Source organism: Melanostigma gelatinosum (assembly GCF_949748355.1).
Source record: "Melanostigma gelatinosum genome assembly, chromosome: 8".
Lineage (NCBI taxonomy): Eukaryota > Metazoa > Chordata > Actinopteri > Perciformes > Zoarcidae > Melanostigma > Melanostigma gelatinosum.
Window position 1 is genome coordinate 16,130,780 of NC_136641.1, and position 24,509 is coordinate 16,155,288.

The 24,509-nt window shown below is 43.5% G+C and overlaps 1 protein-coding gene across 1 annotated transcript in view; it reads right to left on the bottom strand.

The window, feature by feature from the left end:
• nav1a (neuron navigator 1a) overlaps nucleotides 1-24,509 on the bottom strand; it is a 74,808-nt gene that overhangs the window by 13,910 nt on the left and 36,389 nt on the right. The window contains exons 7-9 of the mRNA XM_079273538.1: nucleotides 7,875-8,013; nucleotides 4,053-4,356; nucleotides 95-872 (exon numbers count right to left, since the gene is read on the bottom strand). Coding sequence (XP_079129664.1) covers nucleotides 95-872; nucleotides 4,053-4,356; nucleotides 7,875-8,013 — 1,221 coding nt within the window. The remainder of the gene's footprint in view (nucleotides 1-94; nucleotides 873-4,052; nucleotides 4,357-7,874; nucleotides 8,014-24,509) is intronic.

The window sequence follows — 24,509 nt, forward strand, 5'->3', positions numbered from 1 at the left end:
GCATATCAATACTTTGTGTTGTTTGTGAAAGAGTGCTGACAAGTACTGGGAAATATCATATGGGATTTTTGTGGTAGTATTTTAACCCTGGTACCTGTGTGTGTTGGTTGAGGGCAGATCCATGCCTTTGCCACTGCTGGGAGGTCTCAGCCCCTGTAGCTTCCCTCCGTTCTCTGAGGGGGTCTGAGCAGGGCTGCCCTTCAGAGACCCACCTCCACACTCCGAGTCAGATACTACAGCTTTGGCTTTGGCCCTCTCTTTCTCTTTCTCTCTGTCTGTCTGATTGACAGGACTGGGGATCCCACGACCACCTGCCTTACTCAACCCAGAACCAAGCCCCGAGGCGGGCTCTTTGAGTCTACCCTGTGGTGGTTTGATCAGCCCTGAGCCTGTGTCAATGGTGGTGCTCACTGGGCGAGCTGAGCTCGGCCGGGTTAGAGTCAGGGTGCTCGTCTTTGCTGGGCGAGGCAGAGAGCGGTACTGGAGAGACATCCTGGCATTTGGAGATAGAAAACCACTCTGGTCGCAGCTTGAAACGTCAAGACTAGTCTTACGTCCTCCACTGCCACCACCAGCCCCTGGTTTGACAGGAATACCTGAAGTTTTGGGAATCTTCCCTACAGTTGCAGAGCCGCAGGCTATGGGAAAACCGGCATCGCTTGTGCCATTATTGGTAGCTGTGGTAGGCTTCTTAAAGCCAAAGTTTCCACCAGTTGAGGGCCTGACGAGGCCGGATGGAGGTTTACGTTGCTCACCAACACCGCTGCCATTTCTTAGGTCTTTACCGGCATCTGAGGAGGAGCGCTGAAGGCCAGAGGTCTTCAATGCTAACCGAGACTTATCCATTGGCCTGCCATCTGACTTCACTGAACCTAGAGAGGTAGAAAGGGGAAAAAAGAAGAAAAGAATATCACTGATGAGTAGCTTGAACAGCTTCTGTTGGTGAGTGAGACTAACCAAGCCATATTAGGACATGATATCTTATCTGACCACCTACACGGTCTGACTGTCTGCTGATGAAGACAAATCCCCGTCTGAGCAGACATACAGTGTGTAGACCAGATTCTCAGCCAGCTTCACCCTCAAACACACTGTTATCATGTGGTTACTCCTCTTTTCCATCCTGATGAACTAGAGCAGTTTTCTCTGGCTTTCCAGTAAGTACACAGAGTGCAGCGCGCCGAGATTAGCATGTGCGGCATGGCTGTGGAAAACTGGTGTTCACATTCACAGAGTGTGTCTGCGGGTACAAAAGCGCATGAAACACCGAGTATAACCGAGTTCATCCACTCTTGAAACCTCTTTTGGGGAAAGAGGTCAGAGTGAGAGATAGCCTGGGTGAACGGAGGTTGAAGGACATTTATGTGATTTTGTTCCCATCTGTACATTTCCCAGTTGGCAAATTAACTGGAGTCGTTTGGAAGTCATTACGAGAACAAAACTATTAGACACATGTGCACTGTATGCACCACCCACACAAGTGCGAGCCCACACGACCCACACTCTTAATTTGTATCTAATGGGAGTTGTTATGGGAGGTTTATATACAAGGCATTAACAGAGTCAAAGAACTGCTGTTGAATGGGACCCACCGGCGTGCTGCCGTGGGACATCTGGAGTCACTTAAGGGTATTGAAAAAGCCCGCAAAAATACACACGCATAGGGCCAGACATACATATATATATATATATATATATATATATATATATATATATATATATACACACACACACACACTCAGTTCTCAGTGATTGGATCTTATAGGAATGTGACACTGACAACACGCTTATGCTTGGAGTTCTTCTGTAAATGTGAAAATTGGGTTTACATGTCAAGTCATAAAGTCAGTCCATCGTATAACCGCAACATTGCACATTCAAAGAACATTAAGCTGCAGCAACACACACACTGCAGACAGAGGAGTGAGAAGCAAACCCACACACACCGTTAGAATCCAGGCGTGCGTATTCATTTTGACATGATTAAAACCTGATTTACTGACAACCGCTGTTGAGACAGTGGAGCTCTCGGCTTGACACAGTGACATGTGTAGAAGACTCCGTGAATCACAACATGTCTCGACACAAGGAACCTGCATGGCTGAAGAGATGGACATCTGAAGACGCAGGCAGACAGGGAAAGCCTTTCCATAACATTTATAACTCTGCCGTCTCTGGATGTTGAAGGAAAATGGCTCATTTATATTTCCCTTCCCCTAAGTCTTCTTCTATTTAAGGCCACTGTGGTAGAAGGGAGATAATTATGGAACGATGTCTCCACACACACCTCATATTCCCGTCTATCCTTCCCGAAGCTTTCGAGGGAGACGAGCCGCCTCATTCCAAGACCCCACATTGTGTCCCATCAACCATCACAATGTAAACATGCATGTGCTTGTATTTGTGGTTGTTAAGATACAGCATCAGTGTTTAAGTGCGTGTATGTGAGAGGTATTTAAACATCTGTTGCAGAAAGGTGGCACAATGTATCTGTCGGTGTGTGTCTGCATGAGTGCATGTGACAAAAAAAAGAAACAGAGAGCGAGAGAGAGAGATACCAGATACATCAGTGCTGACAGAATGATGAATACCTGCACTGTGTCACACTTACAAACTAAGTGAATGTTTTTTTAACAAATTGTTGATGTTGGGTCCAGAGCTCTACCAACATCTCTGTAAACAAACCAAATAAAGTAATACTTCTTTGGAGTTATGTAAGTTATGTCCAAAGTACATTAAATGCAATTTGAATAAATGTTTAATGTTAAAGTGTTGTGTAGCGTTTACCGAATATTGAATCATTTTCTGTACAAAACAATACAATTAGTTGAAAATAACCAAATATTTACATAGTGTGTATTACAGTATATACTATACAATACGTATACACTATAAAGCTGCTTTTCTATCCCTGTAAATGTTTTCTATCTATATGTAAATGTTGCTTCTTCAAAGATCCAACACTCTCTGTATCTCCTACAATGCCGAAAACATGTAGACACACAACACACACACACACACATTTACACACAATCCGGCCAAACCTCAGCAATGAACTGATCTCCAGCACAAGCGACACAGACCTCTCCAACTGTCTAAGAACGTCTGCCGCTGATATGGTGAAATTCATGAGCTCCTCCACAGTGATGATCATTAGAGTCTGAAACCCTGCGGCAGATTGAATAGCCTTGAAAGCAGATTCACACTGTTTCCATTAATAACAATAACAGCCTGGCACAGAGATCACAGGCTGGTGTAACACACTTCTTTGGCATATCTGTCATTTCAACAGCTGGCAATGCAAACACAGGACAGTCCCACAGAAAGAGGACCGTTTACACAGACACCGTGTATCTAGCATGGCACACAACAGCACAACCAATATCCATTTGTTTTGGTTGTCTATATGTGTGTGCGTCTGTGTGTGTGAACGCTTACGTAAACGGCACACAGATGGTGAGCTTAAAAAGCAGCTGCACAATCGCCACTATTGTGCACTTTGTGTGTGAGTGAGAGTGTGTGTGTGTGCGTGTGAAGTGCGATGGGTGACACTCTGTAAGGCTGGCACAATCTCAGACGTGTCTGCAATTACAAACGCACACTATTGCAAACACACACTGTCTCTGGTCCAGTTGTTTTGAGTACAAGGCCTTTATTTAACGGCTATAAATTCTCTCTGTCCGGCACACAAATAAAGCTTGCATAGGAAAGGCTGGACTAATAGGAAGAAAAAAACACTGTTACTCAGTGTGTGTGTGTGTGTGTGTGTGTGTGTGTGTGTGTGTGTGGTTGGCTGGCAGGAAGGGAGTGGGTGGTGATGGGCGTTTGATACATGGCACCACTTTCTAAAGGCCGGGAGGGTGGGCTGCAGCTGTGGATGAATGTGTGGGACAAAGACAGAGAGTGTGTCTGTGACTGTGTGCGGGTCTGCGACTACCCAAGAGAAGGGAATATTAAAAGACAAGTCAATGTGTCAGTCTGTTCAGGTTATGAAACCAGTCCAAGTGTAGCTATATCTTACTGTGTGTGTGTGTGTGTGTTTCTCCTCTTACCTGCCACTTTCAGCCCACTCTGAGAGGTGTGTGTTATCGGGGAGGTGACTCCTACAGGTGGGTTTCTTCCTTTCTTCAACACGTTTCCTTGACCCAGGGTCTGAGGTTTCTTCAGTTCGCCCTTCCCTCCTTCGAGCCCCACCCCCTGTGTCCGCGTCTTTTTCCATTTATTGGCTGATTCGGACTTGAGACTTCCTGTATCGTAGACACCGCTGCCCTGGCTCTTGCGGATGGGTTTGGTGTCGTCACTGTCCCATGACAGACCACTCTCCACCAGAGATCTCTTCTCTGTATCTGTACGCATCTAGAATGAGAAAGAAAGACACTCTGTCAAGAAAATGTTTAAGAATTGAGTGTGTGAGATCTGACTTCCAGAAAATGGAGCCAAAAATGATTTGTATGTCTATGGTACGTTGTTTGCTTTCTAGGCATGGTTTTACTTGCCTATATATATCTAAGGAGGCCGACCTCAGTATATTTTGACTGCCTAAAAAGCAAAGAAAGAGAGAAACAAAGCTTTTCTGATCTCACATAAAATGTGTATTTGGCTTTTATTGGTAAGTTAGTAAAATGGAAAGATTCCTACACACTAGAATCAGAGCTGTAAGGCTTTATTGGTGACATTTTGTTCAAAAGGGAGGACTTAAAGTTTATCTGGATCTTTATCAGCCCTGAGGTGTTGGTGGAAGTACAAACGACTACCTGAAAGCTTGAGTGATAGGCGCACTTTAGATCAAAGTTGTAGAAGTGCTTTGGATGAAATCCTAACAGCTATTATCAGCTGTGTCAACGGCTCTATCTCTGCGACAACTGAACAAACTCCCTGCCCTGATTAAGACCATGTGGTATGGTTAAAAGTTTTGAAAAAAGCTATTAAGTGGCCCTTGTGTTAGGATTTTTTCGAAAGATTATTTTTGGGTTCTTGCCTATATTTTCTAATGACAGTCAGGAAAGTTGAAGAGAGCCATTTAGACATTTTAGCCACTTTTAGCACAAGGAAAATGGTCAAATGAAGAGCTGCATATACAGTCTGATACGGGAAAGCAATGTGCCTTTTTGTGTGCCACTTCTAAGATTATAATAAAATCAATAATTTAGGTATTGTACTCCAATTATGTAATCCTCCAAACTCCACCCACATGCTACAACTTTTTGTTACTAAAATAATCTATTTTCTCTTGGGTGATTGACTTCCCTCAACATTATCCATGTTACAGAGTTAGCTTGGGACACTGGGAAGAATGAGCCAATGGAACAACTCACTGGATCGTTTAAATGCAAAAACGTTGTGTGTGCCTTGAAATCTCTACTGATGTTCATCTTTGGCCGCAGCTTGAAAAAAAGGCATTTGATGAGGTGTGTGTACTCAGACAGAGCCTCAGACTCTGCCTCAAGAAAAACAAGAAAAACATGTCCAACCCAGTCAAACCCAAAAACACGCTCTCTGATGTCTCATTTCTCCAGTTGTATGCTCCAGTTGAACACTTCAAAAGAGAGAGAAGAAACTGCCCAACACACACACATACTGTATGTATGCATGTACACACACAGCTCAGGCACAGAGTCTCACACACACGGAGCGACGTTGGAGAAAATAGACTATACAGCCTAAACAGCCTAAACAAAATCCAGTAATGAAGAGTGAATGTCAAATTAGAGGAAATGTGAGGTAATTACTTTGACATGGTCTTCTGTGTGTGTATGTGGCGAATAAATATATACATGTACTGACACAAATCAGGCGCTACTCGGTCTACAAGTCAACCTTTATTAGATTTAGCTACTTTCATGAATACACATAATGGACAATCCCTGCGTAAGTGTGTGAGAGGCTAGTTTTACCAGAGACAGATTATTCTCTCCCTGTAGGAGACTGACAGTTACACAATGCATCAGGGTGTGTGTGTGTGTGTGTGTGTGTGCGTGTATCTGCCAGTTCAGGACATTGCATCCAGCGGTTCTCATGAGGACTCATATGCTGAATTCCATTTTTATTAAAACCAATAGACCCCATAGACAGGTTCACATCACATGAGGGGGAGGTATGAGTGTGTATGCGTGTGTGTGTGTGTGTGTGTGTGTGCGTGCGTGCGTGTGTGTGTGTGTCCTGTCTGACCGGATAAAACATTGTCATTTCCTCACACATTGCCTGATTTTTGAAACAGGCAGGGATGAGATACACATCTGTCCAAATAGCCGTGGCAAAACAAGATAACAACACAAACAGAGAGCACACACATACAAATGTATTGGGAAACGAGGTGTATTACCTTGATCCACCTCCGTGTGGAAATGAGGAAATCTGGGTTTTTGTACCACCTACACACACACCCACCACGTTCTGGCTTTGATTCTCTCCCTCTCTTAACCATGTCTTCTTTGTGCCCCCATCTCTCCTCCACCCTCATATCCTTGTTAAGTATATTATGCAATATGTGGGAGCGATGAGGAACGCATGTAAAGTCAGAGCTGCCTTTGAGGGAATTAAGATCAACAGGAGTCGGAGGGAGTCGGAGGAGTGATAAAGAGGAGAAAATGGAGACAAAGAATTGGCTTCAGGACACAAGGACAAAGAGAAACCGATAAAAAAAAAAAAAAGCATTGGTTGAGAACAGCGAGAGAGGAGGGAGCCATGTGTATTAGGGTGCATGATGAGGTGATGGTTGGTTGCCATGGCAATGATGCCATGGGGGGGTAATGGTTGCTATGACTCCTGCTAGTAGGCGTGGAGGGAGGCGGACCGGTTCTTGTGGCTCGCTGGCCCGGATGCAGGACTACAGATGGCTCTGTCTGTCTGTGTGTGTGTGTGTGTGTGTGTGTGTGTGTGTGTGTGTGTGTGTGTGTGTGTGCAGATGGCTGTTCTAGACCTGTCCTTCCCTGTACAGGAGGAGACAAAGGACCGCACTCTCAGCATCCCCGCACTTCGATTGCCATGGTTACGCTGATTCCCTCGCTCTCTCTAACTCGCTCCGTCTCTCGTTGTCTCTCTTTCTCTGAGAGCCCACTACATCCGTCGCATGAACCACATTGCGGAGGTGTGACCTACATCAGACGCGCACATTGTCTGGAACCCATACAGCTGAAGATGGACCTTAAAGAACCTCAAGCAGAGCAGCAGAGAGCATTTTAGAAGCACTGAGGATCTTGAGTCCCAAATCCTCCCATCCCCACAGCAAATGATTAAGATCACAGCTTCAGTGCTTCAGTCAGACTCGTTATACTACTGAACTGGGTCAAAAATGACTACATCAGTCAGCACATCAGCTATATCAGGCGAGTGAAGTCGTGGCTAGAAAACAAACGTTTGACTCAATCAGAGCCTGAACAATAATAAAAGTCCCAAACCTCTGAAGCAGCAACAACAAGGTATTATGGTTTGTATGGATCAGTGTAGATCAGTGAACAACAACTATCTATGGCCACACTAGATCATTTTCTATACTATACTTTGATATACAAATTACAATTAACAGTTCAGCTCTTAATGCAGCTTTAAAACACCAACAATGCAGCTAGCCAGCATGCAGTGTGTGTGTGTGTGTGTGTGTGTGTGTGTGTGTGTGTTGTGGTGAACATGGATTGCTGCATATGTGTTAAATATCATGGGTGTGCATAGAATACTTAATCAGGCTTTGTCTCTGATGCCCATGTCCTGCTGCCTGTCGTGTGTATTTGTGTGTTACATTGACAGTGTATGACACATCATTCAGCCCCTCATCAATAGCTCACTGGATTAACAGCTTAATCAATACTACTGTAACCTACACACACTGCTAATGCCTCTGTGTGTTGTGTGAATGCTTGCGTGTGTACGTCACTTACCACTATGGCTGAGTTTCTGCGGGAGCCGATGGGTGTGGTAGGAAGGGAGTTGAGAGTGGGACTCGTGTTGAACTCTTCAGAGCTCAGGTTGTCTGAGCCGTCACTCAAACCGCTGCTGATGGAACTGCTCTCATCCCAACTAAAAGACACAATGACAAAGAAGACGTGTCAGATAATATTCATATGCCAAAGCAGGCCGCTTCTGCAATCATCATGGAAATACAGTGGAGTAAAAGAAATATATATTGAGTCAGCTGGAATGAGTTGCGATTGAGAGCGCGAGAAAATTTGTTAGCAAGCAAAATACGAAGTCAGGCAGATAAAAGTAATGAAATGAATTGGCTAAAAGTAAAGGGGAAGCAATAAAAACAGTTTAAAGTAAAAGATGGTTGACATAGATATCTAAAAGTAATTTCTAAATAGTTCAAAAAGGTCGCTAAAAGTAAAGAATATGCAGTGAAATAGTTAGCTTACATGAATGAATAAATAGTTACCATAGATAGCTACTGCAAACATGATACAGCTGTACGGGTACGCCTTAAAAATAGTGTACTGCAGTAAACAACAACAACTGGATATCTCCCCGAGGTTATACACTGCATGAACTATGAAAGCTCCACCAGCTCAGTTACAGCGGCTCACTCGGGTCCATGTCTTCCCGTTTGTCTTTTGATGAAATATTCATAGACAGACCTCATTTAAAACTCTGCCTGCACTATACACTTAACTTTCACACTGCATACGATGCGAACACTTGGCAAGCTGAAATTTGGAGCGCCCTCGACATCATCCTAACCCACGCACACGCAAAAATAGCAGTGGAGAACATATACACTGATGCATGCGCCCCCGAGTGCATGCAGTCTGTGCCAGGACTGTGAAGTCTGTCCACTTGGCACACATCTGCCGAGCCAATTTTCTTTTCCCCCTAAAGAGCAATTGTTCTGAAAATCCTCCTGTGATATACAGGTTGTGGATGTTTCTGCTGTGGTTACCACTGAAAATCTAAAGCAATAGTATCGATAGACACGAAGCAAAATTACACTCAGATTATCAACAAACTACGATGCTCCATGTATACCAAAAAACGTTTTATGTTACAGGGTTGTACTTCTACGTACCCACTATTCCTCAATCTTCTATCATTCCTGATATTTGACAGCCAGAGATCATACAGTACATGCTCTTGAGTTAACTAGATTGCACCATGGTCATGGTCTCTTGTGTGGTCTACCCAGGAACTCGCTGCTAGAATCTAAACCCCAACCAGAAGAGATCACATTACTCCAGTTTCGTGTCCGTCGAAGGCTATTGATACACTTGTGGCTTTCAAGAATTTTTTTTAACATTCCTGTTTAATCTGGCTTTTCATTACTTTTTCTGTTTTTAGGTATTTTATTATTCTATTTGATCTTATTTTCATCCCTTGCCTTTCCATCGCCATTTCAATCACAGTTTATTTCTGTGTTGATTTTTGTCTTGCTGTTTTATTATTTAAATCCTATAATGTCCTTTGTCGACTTCAAATACAATTAGAGCGAATTAAATTTTCTGTATGTGCTTTTTAACAAACCTGAGAAACGTGGCTGAATGTACCATTCGGTTGGATGGGTTTTCCAGCGGAGAAAAGGTGATTTGAGCCCTTTATTTTATAACACTTGTATCTAGTGGCTGATTATATAATTGTCTACGGTGTCTATTGACAGTGGAGAAGATGGTATTTTTGCCTCTTTACCAATATATTTCTCCATTACCTGTATGTTGGATGGCACAATTCAAGAGATTCATTTTGGGATTTAAATTGAACCAATTAACTGTGAGGTGTGTTTGTGTATGTTGGTGCACATCCACATGTGCTTGAATATGTTAAGTGGGTCATGCTTTGGAAGTTAGGGGGTTGGGGTTTTATCTTATTAGGGTCAATAGGTTATCTTACTATACTGTAAAACAAGTTCAGAGGGTGGGGCTTGGCTAATGAGGTCATGTGTACCGTGGCACATTGGAGGACAGCGGCGGGCCTTCTGGTTGGGTGCCTGTATGGGTCACACTGTACCCTGGGGGTATTGCGGGTGGGGATCAGGGGGAGAGGGGACGAAGGGGAAGACCTCCCTTTCTAGCCCGTGAACATGTAGACACAAAAAAAAGAGCAGACGAGATTTTACGTCTGAAGTGGCTGTCATGCTGCCTTGTCTATATGCCAGAGTAGGATTAAGGGCAAATTTAAGATTGGGTCAGACATATCCAAAGAGATATATTTCCAATTTTCTGGAACTAGGATGTCATACTTCCACTGGATTCTGATGTATTTTCATTTGCTACGGTATAGTTTGTTATTCTCAAAACAATGGAGAACACCAAAAACAAAAAAATTCTGGCAATTCCATTTTGATTATTTTGATTTGAACGTTTACACTTTTTTCCATTCACCATGAGCTCATCATGTGTTTTAATTCATATTTGCAATGAGACTTCTGATTTCACAATTTGTTTGTGCCAAAATATGCCATTTAAGACTTAATCAGAGATTTAGCACTTTAGTAAGAAAGATGTTGGTCTTCCATAAGCTCATGTTGGATTCCTGTTTTATACCAGATTCTTCACTCCTTGGGAGAAAAATGCACAAAGGAACAATTCAACTTTGAACTCATCCAGAGTGGATCTATATGAGCACAATACTTGTGCATATGATGTTCATTTCTCATTGAATAAACTTTTGGGAGATAAACCTCTTCCAACACAGCTGTGGTTTTATATCAGCACCTCTCTGAAGCAACACCTTTCTCTCTTCATATCCTGTTATTCACTTCAAAGCTGTCTGGGTGTCCACCAGAGCTTTTGTGAACGATAAAGCGCTCTCTGATGAATAATTCAGACCTGATAGGAAACAGAACAAATACAGTGGCTGCTGGATTCGGTGTCACTCAGCCGACAGAAGTAAAAGACAGGAACCCGCAGACGAAAATGAAGAGGTCAGGGGTCAAACATCATGTACAGCACAAGCTAAATGTATGAATACTGGATATGAAAAAAGAAAATCAAGTATCACAAAAAAATATTCGATTGAAAATCTACCAGACAAGGGGGAGACCACTAAAGGCTGCTTAGATGAGACTGAAAGACGCCTAAGAGACTCAGAAAGTAAATGAGAGCTGCGATGACACGGCTGCCCGGAGGAACATGGTATTGTACAGTTCATCTATGTGTATGTGTCTGAATTTCAGTGTGACTGTTGGCAATGATTTGATCCGCAGAAATGATGTTCAATCACACTTCAATGACCCACGCTTCTCAGTTCTGAGAGTAGGAAAGCTTTACTCAAGTTCCAAAACTTAAACGTTTTTTTGTAAAATACTGTCTGTCCAAGTTATTCCAAAGGTTTTCTGGTTGAAAAAAAAAGAACTTTCTTATTTCCAAGCCAAAACCTGATACCCTCAATCAGTGTCTGCCAATATACAACTGCACCGGATCCACCGTTATGCCGTCTAGCTCTTCTTTGTCATCCACACTCCTCCATCAACACCCCTTGGTGAGATAAAGGGAAGCTCGAAAAGAGGGCGATGAAACACGAGGATACTCAAGAGAAGAGGATGAAGTGGCGTGTGGGGAGAGAAAGAGAAAGAACTGAAATGTCAAACATGAAAAAGAGAGAGAGCTATAGTGGAAAGAGAAGTGCTCTTGATAACACATAGAAAACCTCCTCAACATCTCAGGACACAATGAACTCCCTCAAGAGGATCGTCTCTCAACTCTCCCTCAAAACTTCCAACTTGCCTGCTCTATCTCAATCAGCTCCATCCTTCCTTTAACAGCAGCTTTTGAAACCTCCTGTTATAATCTCTCCTCACTTCGCCTCGTCTTATTCATTCTTTAGCAGCAGCTGCAGAGACCGAGGGATAATATTAGCACCCAAATCATCTACATCCCCCCTTTCATAGATTAGCAAGTGTCTCACTGCAAGCACCACTTACCGGTAAGTAAAGCCACTTCCCTCTCACCTTTATAGTCATGTTAATCAGCCAACCCTACATTAGAATTTCCTCTAAAAACAAAAAAAACACCAGCCAGCAATAGTACTTTAACACATACATCATTGTAAGATGTTTTCAAAGTACAGGGTACAATATAAACCACATCTATGTGCCCCGTGGATGTTAAACATCAATGGTCTATTGTGACTTTAGACCTGGTCTCAAGCTACAGAACCCAGCTGGAGGGAAAGGATCAGGGACACTGACAAATGGAACCCTATGACTTTAATTTCATCAGCAAAATTAATATCAATGTTGATTCAATTTAGGCTGCAATAAATGTCAATTAATCTGAGCGGCGCTTGATGAAACTCATTCTTCACCTCCACCTGACCGATGATTTCTTTCTGTGCACCGTGCAATATGCAGCCTCTCAGCCACATGGACACATCCCGTCATCCAGAGGCACACAAGCCGTTTCCTACTCAATGAGCCCAGAGCAAACTTAAACTACGTCAGCTCTCAGAAAGTGAGAACGTTTAACGCAAGCCGCAGAATTTTTCAAATGTTTTGAATAGTTCATCTTAATTTTGCAGATTGATAAAGGTCACGGTGGTTAATTCAAACAACATCGTCCTTTCACAGAGACATGATTTCTTTGTTCCTTGCAGACTGCAGAGAGGACCGGCACACCCACACAAACACTGTGCCTCACAAACTATCAAGAGAACAGTTGAATAGACGCCGTTGAGCTTAATAGACTTCTGTGTTCCTCTACTCTTCAGACTACGGAGCTAATTGCTCTGATCTCAATGTGAATGGTCTTTTTTTTTTGCTGCTCATTATGAGAGCTCTGCACTCCCTTCTCGCTCCGTCTCCTCTCCTCTCCTGACCTCTTTGAGGTTGAGGGATGGGAGAAAGAAAGTGAGAGCAATCCAGTAGACCCAGAAGGAAGAAAAAGCCACAGCAGAGACAAAGCAGCTTTGCCTGAGGTTTGTGGGAGCAGTGCTTGCTGGGAGTTGGAGTCTTGCCAGCCTCAGGGAGCAGACTTAACAGTATTGGTTGATAAGCTGTTCCATCTAAACAAACATTAGTTAAAACTGCATGGAGGCCATTTGGAGGAATGCGATATTGCAGCTCTCATGTGTTGGGGCGAGTATCATTTTTGACTTTGCTGCATGATCAGAAGATGGGTAGTGAATGTGGAAGAAGACAGACTTACTGTCCTACACAAAAAGAATAAAAAAAATAAAAAATGTAAGTAATTACCTGATCAATAGTGCACATATAGATGTTAGTGCACTTATGAAAAGCCTGCCAGTGAACAACAGATCAATAAAAAGGAGGAACAAAATGTCATTATCAATCTTGTTTTTCTAATTATAGCTCACTTTGCAACAATGTCAGAATATTCCAGCATACCAGCAAGGTGAAATGATGCCGAGTAATGTTGTTTGTTAGACCTCAAGGATACACACGCGTTTTGGTGAGGAACATTGAGTGTAGCGTAACTTTTGCTTGTTTACCAGAAAACCTTTTTAAGGTGGCGACAGTGCTAATGCAATCTGGCCAGTGTGGCAGAACTTACTATTAGACCTGTTGGATCATAGCGGAGCAGATGAGATGAGAATATAGAGGACAGTCTGAAGGTGTTAGCTCGTCGACAGAGTTTAAGGAAAGGCCGGCCGCAATGATACAGGATAATGTGCATGATGTCGCACAAAAGTAATGGTGAGATGAGTAAACGGGTTCAACTCTTTGTACCCTCATGGGGTTAAACAAATTTTATACAGGGTGATATTTGGACACAGTGTCTCTCACTTGTGTAAAAGCATGGAAAGTGTTGCTGCAGTCCTACAATGGACAGGAACTTTCCATTCCTATTAAAATCCACAGTGTCACATGGCAGAGCCCAAAATGGCTAAATCAGACGGGATCCTGGTTGAAGTGATGCCTTTTCAGGCAAATGGAAAGTAGGGCACTGCCAGACTGGCACTAGGCAGTCGGCTCAGAAACCGGAACGCATGAAAGGGCTGCTGAAGTCATTAGATCCTTTAAAGACTGAACATGCGAGACTGTGACTGGTGCGAGAGATGACAATTTTTTATTTATTTTGCAGATAGATCTCAGATCCGCTTGAAGAGGCAGAAAACAGCAGGACAATTGGCCTCTTAGTAATGTGAGGGAGACATCTGCCAATACACAAAAAAAACAAACACCAACTGAAATACACTCCTCAACCATCTCACCACAAAAATACCCAAATTCACCTTACAGCAAGTGTATGAATAATGTTATTTAGTTTGACAGACAGAATCAACTATAAAATGAAAATGAGAAATTCAACAGCAACATTAGAACTTGGTGTCTGCTTCAACATCCTCTACAGGTGTCAGCCTAGATTCATAAAAACAGGATGTGGCATGACAGTTTTCTCACAAATACCCACAGTGGCACTGGTGTAAACACACGTCCACACTCACGAAACTAAATGACTCATTTGCAGGGGGGAGAAGCATGACTGACACACCCATCATCATGCGATGCTCCTTCTCTCCAACCGTCAGGGCTGCACTGACCATCTGACTTAAATGCAGAAGAGCTGGTTTAGAAATTCAGAAATTACATAATCTATCTATAATCCAATCTATGTGCATAAACCTGCATCAAATATGTGTGGAGGAGCATTCACCTGATAAGCTCGAAAGAGAAGGTGAATGTGGCTTATGTGCACAGATGGCTAACAATATGGGTCCCTGGACCGCTTCTGCAGCCTATCATCATCAGGAGGAAGACTATCACACAGATCTGTGATTCACCTTGGTGGCTTATTAGCACATAGCACATTGTCCAACAAAATCATTATTTTCCAATCAAATGGAGATAAGAAATAGGAGCGGTTGGGATGTTACTGAAATATTCTTCCTGGCTGGATGAGCATCTAAAACATTCTGTTGGTTGATTGTTTAAAATGCATAGATTTTCCATCACCGCCGCACCATATACGGCCATGAAAGAATTCCCTCTGCAGGCCAAGCCCTTATTACATCTTGAAAGCCTCAAACTCTGACACACAAGGTGAAGTTAAGACTGCAGACAGTAAAACTATGTCTACGATGATCATGTTATATATCAGCTATCTGTGATTGTACTTCAGTTGCAGGCAGATTGATTCCATGCGTCATGTCAGCTGCTTGTTTCCATAAAGTATCAGCCATCTGCTGCGCTGGAGTCACGGTATGTTGTTATAAGAGGAACACTGCTATACATGCTGGGCTGACCCTTAGCTTCACTCATAAATAACCACTTTTTAACCATGACGTGTTGTCTGCACTTGGGACACTTGTAGAGTAATTAGCAACAAATCTCTCGTTAATGATGGGTTTTAATTTGCCACCCAATACAGGTTCTCTGCTGAGTTGTATAACACCAACAGTAAATCATTGACAAGACCCAATTAAAAACTACATTGTGCAAGCAGCCATCCGTTGGGTACACACTAAACAGAGAAATTAATTTCCGCTTGGGTGTTTTTTTTATGATTTCCTCCCCGTCCTATTTCCATGCTGTGGAATGGAACAATGTGTAATGGCTGCTTGGACAGTCTTTTGTACACACACACATGCACACACGCAGCAATATTTGAGCATTACAGGGGATTACAGAAAAGGCTGGAATTAATGGGCTCGTAATTACTGCTAATTCCATCTGCCAACAGGATCAGAGCAGACCAGGGGCCTCAGCTAGTGGTCCTGTAAGTGTGTATATGTGTGTGTGTGCCGTGGTGTGAGTCCAAGGAGGGAAGTAGGCGGTCACATCCCTAAATGGCCATTGCTGTTGTGCCTTTGATAGGCATATCTCTGACAGCTATGGCCTAGGGCTTTAGGACACAAATACACACACACACACTCACAAACACATCCAGTGCACTGAATTGCCATTGTCCCCTGGAGTGAAGCTTGAATTAGCTGTCAGAAGTGTGTGATGAGAGTAGCTGGTGGGAACGCTAGCTTTGGTCAAGTCGCTGCTCTGCTGAGGGTTACACTAAGCCAGCCAGGCTGCGCATTACTGACTTTAAGGTACATTATTCTTCCAAGGTTTCCTTGCAAAGACGGGAACACATTCTGCAAATGCTTGGAGAGTTTTGGATGGAAAGTTAAAGCACTGAAAAGGCACTCGGATGCATCAGGAATCCTGGTCAGTGAAATGTTTTTTTTCTGAGTGTGGGGGAGGTGGAGAGAGATGGGTGAAAACTGTACAGCTTAAGAAGAGAAAAAATTGCTCCAGCAAAATTCTCCCCGGACAGCAAATTTATCTCTGAATCTCATCTCTCCAGAGTGGACAGACGAAGTTTGCTCAGAGTTCAACACGTCACAGCTGAGAGCGGACTTGGCTCTGAACTGCTTCATCCCCGTGAAATGAAACAGGACAGAAGAAGCAGTGGACGGCTCCAAGCTTCATACAAGGAACTTTATGGTGAAATACTCTTGGAAGCAAAAATTGAGTGACTGTTGTTCACGCTGACGCCATCTGGGTCATCTTGATCTTCTACTGTAGAAAGCCCCAAAAAGGCAAACAGTAGTAGCTGGGAGAGGTGTGGAGAAGATTCTTCTTTGTGTTGTCTTCTTCTTACTCAGCTCAAATAGGGTCAAAGTTTAAAGGTTACTGCCCCTCAGGATAAACAACTGATGCAGGGCTTTGAATGCAACCACAAAACAAACAATGCCCTTTGAACGCATTTAGCATGCATGAAAGCATCGCTAAATAGAAAATGGAAGAAAACTCTCTCTCTACACGTGATTTTATGCCCTCGGTGTAAAGAGCATGAGAACTCAGGTCAAAGCATGTTTGATTTCACAAGACATTAAAATGTCTCAGTGTGTTAGGTGGTGACCAGCGGAGCTCTTATATGACCCAATAACCCTTGACCCCCAAAGTACCCTGAGCCACGGTCCTTTTGTTCTCTACAAGAGAGCAGGAAGCAAAAGAGGGACAGCACTCCTGGGACCAGGTGGAACAGCCTTTTATATCACCTCCATAAGTAGTTCGGTCTGGGGTGCAGTGTGGAGCGCTTCCCAGCGACAACTCAAGGGCTAAAAACTGAGGAGGAGCTAACAGGGGGAACCCCGGCAAGCAGAGGCCCAGGGCAGGGGTTGGATCCCGGGGTAGAATTTCCTCTGGTCTCCCGCCAGACATGTCAACGACAACAACACAGAGTGAAATATGACACAGCTAACCTGTTGGGTTTTGGGAAGGGCAAATGTTGCACGGAACTAATTATTATTAACTGAGAAATCTAATTTCGATAGGATGGTATTCACTTCTAGAAATGAGGATACTGTCAATGTTTGCAGCACTGTCAAATGCATCACAATAGGGAACTATCTCCCTCCAACACACTGTCATACACACATGCATGCAAATACAGCAGATTAGGGAACTATGATGTCAGCATTATGTGAGCTGTGTGTAGCGCTTGAGTCACAACAACTGCTCCGTAAATTAATAACATTTCAGGGAGGCCTCCTCTCCTGACAAAAATAATTATTTTTCCCGCCTTCAACCTTATGGTCAGTGCTGTATCTTCTAATGACAACAGCTACTCAACTAATGCCACCACTTGATTATGTGTTAATCTCCCAGATTAGTACGGACAACAGCAGTCAGTTTCCACATTGCTGTGAGATGTTAAATGTGCTGACTGGAGTGGATCAGTGGATTGTCGGCTGATGGTACTTAAGAGTCAGTTTTGGGGTAAATAAAGAGTGCATAACCTGAGATGGACGGAAAGAAAAAGACGGAGAGAAAAATAGAGAAAGCAAAAAAAAAACGTGGCAATCAAATGTGATTGCACAGCTTTTATTTGAATCAAATCAAAGAGGCTACAGATCTGAGCAGAACACCACTAAGCACCTGCCAAAGGTTGTCCAAACACCACCTGAACAAAAAACGAATGAAAGACCCATTGACTGGAGCAGAGATACTCTTTCACTTCTTCTGGCTGAGATAAAGCAGACAACTATCAAAACACGCATATTACTCGCATGCTGTGGGGTGGGGTGGGGTGGGGTGGGGTGGGGGGGGTACAGTTAGGACAATGTATGTGTGTGTTTTAGTGTGCATTCGTGAGCACATGTGGTGGTGACCGAGATGCCCTGGGGGCGCACCCTGCAGGAGCACGCACCCATCACCTGCTGTCACTCACAACACACGAACTCTGGTCATGCCACTTAAAGTTGTTACAGTGAGTTTGGGAGACATTCTTTAGCCTCAGGCTGCTCAAAACACACACACACTTCACATTCCAGCAAGTGTATTCTGGGGTCCCACTCCCTAATCCTCCAACATATGCAAACGCACACATGCATACCATCGCATGAGTGCACAGACACACGAAAATAAAAAGACGGATCCAGAGGTTCCAATAAAACCAAAATGTGCAGCCTCAACTACGTTGCCAATCGTCTCACTTTCAATTTAACTCAAAGAAAATTCTGAAAGTTTCAATACAGGACATTGTGTGAGTTTTTTTTTTTACACACTCTACATTTCCTAGAAAACTACTTCACTATCAGGTGAAAATAACATCCAGAGGTTATTATTCTCCACGGCCATTTGACGTTCGGCTTTTAGCTTTCTCTCTCGTCCCCAGCAAGCCTGTTAAGGTGCACTGTTGTCTGGCTGTAGGTCCTTCTCTAGCTTTGATGTAACAGAGAAACTCACTAAACCACGGGGGTGCCACCTCATGAAAATATGAGCTCCGTTTGTGAACACAGACTCCTGTGTGTACAATAAATAAAGAGTGCATGTGTCTTACAAGCACAGGTTACACGCATCTGTTGTTTCTCTCTCAGGTGTCTCTAATGATCTTATAGGCATAACGTGTTCACTTGATTGCAAAACATCAAGAGTCAGTGGCCATATGAAATTACTCCAGCCGTATGTTTTTCACCATTTTGGCCTTCCGTCTACATTGGCCTGAACTTTTGGCCACCAAAAATGAAGGCATTTGTGAATGAATCTGAAAATTCTGGCAGCGTGGAGCAAATAAAGAAACGCTTTTGTGAAAATTCCAGGCGAAAATTGTCAGCTGCTGGATCGAGTACCATGCATGCACATGCCCAGTAGAAGAGATTTAAATGTTTTGGATTACTCTGCCATTTCTATGTGAACAGGATTTTATTTTGAAACATCCAAAAACATGCCTGTGTTGATAAAAGGCATTCAACACCTAATTTGTGTTTTCAAATGTATCTGCTTGTGTGTGGACATGTTTGTGTGCTGAAGATTAATAAAAACCTGTTCATGAATCATGAGGGCGTGACAACAATGCCAACAGGCCACTGACCCTTCTAACTCATCCAGTGTCTGAGACAGCAATGTGTGTTTCCAAAGCAATTGAATCTATCTTTAAACCTGAGCCCTTGACTCAAGCACGACGGACAACATGTGTGTGTTTGTGTGTGTAAATAACAAAACACTTATTTATTAAAATGTAAAAGGTAGAAGACGTGAGGGCTGTCAGCCAACAGGTGCCACCTGACAAACATTTCTCAATAGCGTGATGAATGTTCCGTTTCACTGCCCTCCATCATACAGATGGATATAATTATGATATGTTAATTAAAAACATTATGGATTTCACCTTTAATTACCATGCTGGGTCTCCAGTGAAGCAGCTGATGGCATAAAGCTGTTCAAGTAATCAACCAATCAGAGGTGCACTGACCAACACTTCCCATGGACGACTAAACGATATCAGCTACAACACGAGCCTGGTCTACATCACAGTTACCGTTGCACCATTTGTATTTAATCAAAATAAACCGGGAGGATTTGGCCGTCACTCGCACTAATGAGTGATGTCACCACGTCGCAAATCAGCTATTTGGACGGAGGTTGTGTTGTTAATCAGGAGCGGACCAAGATAGAGGTGGGCCATGCTGAGCTTTTTGTATATTGTTCAGATGACAGCACACAGGGACAGACAAGTTGTTGTTGGATTGCTTTCAACATGACGAGAGTTGATCAAATCTCTGTGTTGTCTGGAACTGGTTAGCCAATGATGGATGTTTAATGTTTCTTTATGCACACATGGTGACGCAGACCACATGTGCAGAGTCACACACTTGCTACCACCCCTGGCCTCCATCATATAGTTTATCTGTGTTTTTGACAGAGGGTCCATTTAAGCACGTGTTCAACTAAAACACGCAGATAAATACAGCCTGGCTGGTCCTCTGGGTCTCAAACTGAAAATGTATGTGTGTGTGTGTGTGTGTGTGTGTGTGTGTGTGTGTGTGTGTGTGTGTGTGTGTGTGTGTGTGTGTGTGTGTGTGTGTGTGTGTGTGTTCAGATGGTGAAAGTGTTTGTCTGTTGGGTGTGCGTCTCATGCCCCGATATCAGACCACTCTGCCCTAATGGGTTTACATAAAGAGTCGATGGATGCTATAGTGGTCAGTCAACCAAAAAGAGCTAAGCTGACCCCCACCACCCCCTGAAAACCCTCCACAGAGACATAATCAATAAAAGCATCTCTGTCCCTGTTCTAGAGCAAGTCAACTCCATGATTATTCCTACAACAATATAGTTCATTCTTAATAAAAAAGATAATTTTCAGCATCTTTTTATGCCATAAATACAAGTAATTTATAAAGGAACATCTCCTCAGTCACCATCAACAACGTACTTATACCAGCTGCCCTATATTAGCCCACGCATTGAGACATACAATTAGATAATTCTCACATGGCGTGGGTATATGGTGCCGCGGAGGCTTGCTGCTGTTCACCCAATCACAGCATATATAGCAAATACCAGGAGAAACGTCGTTCAGAATGTAGGTCAGCCGTTCAGAATGCGGTTCGGTCCTGCTGCGGATCAATGCGAACACACCCACTCACATGCATGCCGCTGCCCTCCAAACAGCATACCAGTTGTCATCGCATGCAGCTGAAAGCAATGGGCATCAGAAATCACAGAAACACTTCATGCACACACGCACATTATGCGCGTACACATCCACATGCAGCATTCAAAACCATTGGCACTTTACTATTCTCATTAACTTAGATGATTTGCAGTAATGGGTTTAATTTGATGTGGATTCCTTTTCGGCCGAGGCAGGAACATCATCCTGCCTTATAGACGCTGCTTAAATAGTCTGTAAAAACCCGAGATAAAAAGAGACAGTGCTGATCCAACATATGGCTTTGCGCATTGAGGTCTGTGCCATATGCTGAGTAGACTATAGCTCCATCTATACGCACACCAAAGGCCTGTTCTTTACGCGGCGTCTAGAATAAGAACATTATCATATAACCACCTAATATGAGCGCACGCCTGTCACAATAATGAAACGTGCCACCATGCAGCTGTTGGAGTTTTATCAATGAGACGTGCTGCTGCTTTTTACGCACTGGCTCCGCCGGAGCTTCTACAACCCATTCACCACTATCAGATACCTCACGTTTGTATCGCGTGAAGATCATCAAAGCATTGTCGCCAGTGTGTCAATTAGCTTTTCATCCGGCATTCTCAGTCACATGCAGGCTCTGGTCTCATCTATTACCTTGACAGAAAGTGCATTGTCCTCGCCGCGCGCTGCGGAGCCGGGAGCTGCAGCATTTTCCCGTTCAGCACGCGCCCGCTCATTCTACAACCGTCCAGCTTTCACGCCGCTCTGTTTCCGTTTGGCATATCCCGGCCCTGAAGCAAGAGAGTGTGCGAATCCACCGGTGCTTTCCACCGCTGGTAACCGCCTGTAAGAGTCAGCGGCGTTAACTGACTGACCCACTCCCGCAGTGCCTCCACTCTAACACACACTCTCTCTAACACGCACACACGCGCTCACGGAAGAAGGGAGGGAGGGAGGGAGGGAGGCGATGAGCAAGGGAGGGAGGCATGGCTAGAAAGGCAACACCCAGAATTCCTCCTCCTCCTCCGGCCCCCGCCTCGCTGATCGCGACCAGCTGTGCCTTTCCCAAAAGCGAGACTCCTAACGCGCATCCAGCCGCAGGATAAAAATAAACGCAGTCATCATTCTCTAAAAGAAAGCCACAGCTCAAAGGCATTTTCACACTCTTGAATCTCCAATCAACACACGCGACAGCCCACTGACAGCACTCACTCAACCCTCTGATACCAAGTCAACGCTGGCTTTCATTCATTCATTTTCGTTTTGTTTTACATTATGCAACAGTGGTAGAAGAAGTGATTGGATCATTTTGTTCACTAATAATTATGAATAGAACGAAGATGTTTCACTACAAGTAAAGCCCTCGCATTCAAAAATAATAAATGTACCTTAGCATCAAAAGTTGATGTACTCATTATACAGGATTGCCCAGAAAGTATGATTGGATTGTTATCACTGATGCACTAGTCTAGTGTATAATATGGTACCACTTTTCAACCAGGCACAGTGTTTATAAGTGGTACCTATGGGTTTACTAATGGTTAATAATTCCTTCATGCTTTATATCCGTAAAAAGAAAAAACTTCAGGTTGCCAGGTTGTGAAAATGCTGGCTGAGATATAGATCCTCCTTAATTGCTTTTCCTTTTTAGCTCCTTAGTCCATAACTTCTGTAAAATAGCTGCAGAGTATTATTACAAGAGACGTGATGACTTATTGTGAAATGAGTAGATCATTAGTCATGGATCTATTTAATGCTGTAAATGGATGTGGATCGAATTTCGACTGTTTCTTATGGTTGGATACATCAATCTGTGCCATGAAGTATGAGTATAAAGTGGCATATAATGGATATACTAGTGATATACTGTAAAATCTCACTACAGTACCCAAGCAAATACACTTAAAAACGTTCAACCTCTGTCATAACATTAAAAGCAAAACTTTAAATAATATGGGCTTTATTATGGGGAGACCATAGCAACACATATCTCTGAAAAAAAAAAAACTTTGATTTCCACAATACTATCTTTCAACAGTTGCCCAGTGTCGGGTAGAAATGCTGGCTAAAAGCCAATACAACGATGGTATAAATTGAACTAGTTTAGGATGTAATGAAGCAGTGAGGGTAAATGACGACGGTGTTTCTATTGTAACAGAATGTGTATTGGCTATTGGCGACTTGTAGAGAAATAGAGTGGGTATCATGTATCCACTCCCCCTTGAGTTCCGCCCCCTCACAACCAGTGGTCTTTAAACACTTTAAGCAGTGAGTGGACCCCAGTGAATAGATCTGCCTGACTGCTGGATCTGTTCAATAAGTGAATGAAGGGTGAGAAAGACAGAGACAGACAGGGGGGAGGGCTAATCAACACTGTCCTTTCAGTGAGGAAAATGGTGTGTGGTCAAGAAAGAAACAGCTAGAAAGCTTGGAAAACATAGACACAGTATTAGAAAAAAAGAGACAATTAACGTGCCCCTTTTAAGTGCAGAGGGAACAAAGACAGGATTCTTCAGGCTCCCCCGTACCATAGGGCCAGGTGGGCAGTGGGCACACAGTGTGTGTGAGTGTGTGTGCATGTGTGTCTGATTGGCACTATGGCATGCTGAACTGCAGGTGTGCGGAGCCACTGCCATCATTGTTGCCTAGCGTTACTAATAAATAGAAAGGAAAACAGTTTCTATGCGCATGCAAGCACACAAACACTCCCACAAAAGCTCACACACACACACAAACACTCCCACGCACACACACACACACACACACACACACACGAGCAATCCTCCTTAAGTCAGTGTGAGCCTTGGCTCTAATTTATGTCAACTCTCATCCGAGTTTCTGGAAAGGGTAGCTGGACAGCGCTCTGCGTCTGTCTGGCCAGCTTTTACTTTGACCACTGACTCATGCCCAGACATGCCTGCTGTCCACCTCGGTTTATTTGCTTCTCCTCATCAAAGAGTGTCTCTTTTTTTCACTACCACCCTCCTTTTCACTCTGTATCTAAGACCACAGTGTTTGTGTTCAATGTCTGTATGTGTGTGTGTTTTTGGTGCAGTAGGCCAGTATAATTAGGTGGTGATGTAACTGTGTAATGACAGTATACAGGCAGGGTCATCCATATGACCCTGGGAACCTGTCACTCCTCTGCCTCCTCTGCTGATGAAAGAGACAAGCGACCTGGGAAAGCTCATCCCCCTTATCAGACCCGGAACACACACACACACACAGACACACAGATGCACATTCAACACTTGCTAAGCCACAAACTGTATATAAACAAACATAAAACACCCCCCACACACATTTACCAGACTGAAATACTCCTCTTCATGATCACACAAAGACAATTCTATCACTTCTATGACTATCAACTTAGAATTCATCTGTCATCCTCAGATGTCTTTTATTTGGCCTTATCACACAGAAACCTTCACACTATAACACTTGCTTTCCTCACTCTCTACCTGTCCACACGCGCACACACACACACACACACACACACACACACACACACACACACACACACACACACACACACACACACACACACTAACAAGATCCGTGAACACATACATTCTTTTGTCTGATTTCCTGGCAAATAGCCAGAGTCAAATGATAGTTGGTATACCAGCCTGCATGTTCAGTCTAGTTGCTCACTAACAGAACAACAGACAAGGATTTTAGAAACCCAAATGCTGAAAACATGACCTCACAGTCACACACTCGGGGTTGAACATCAAAGTGTGCGTC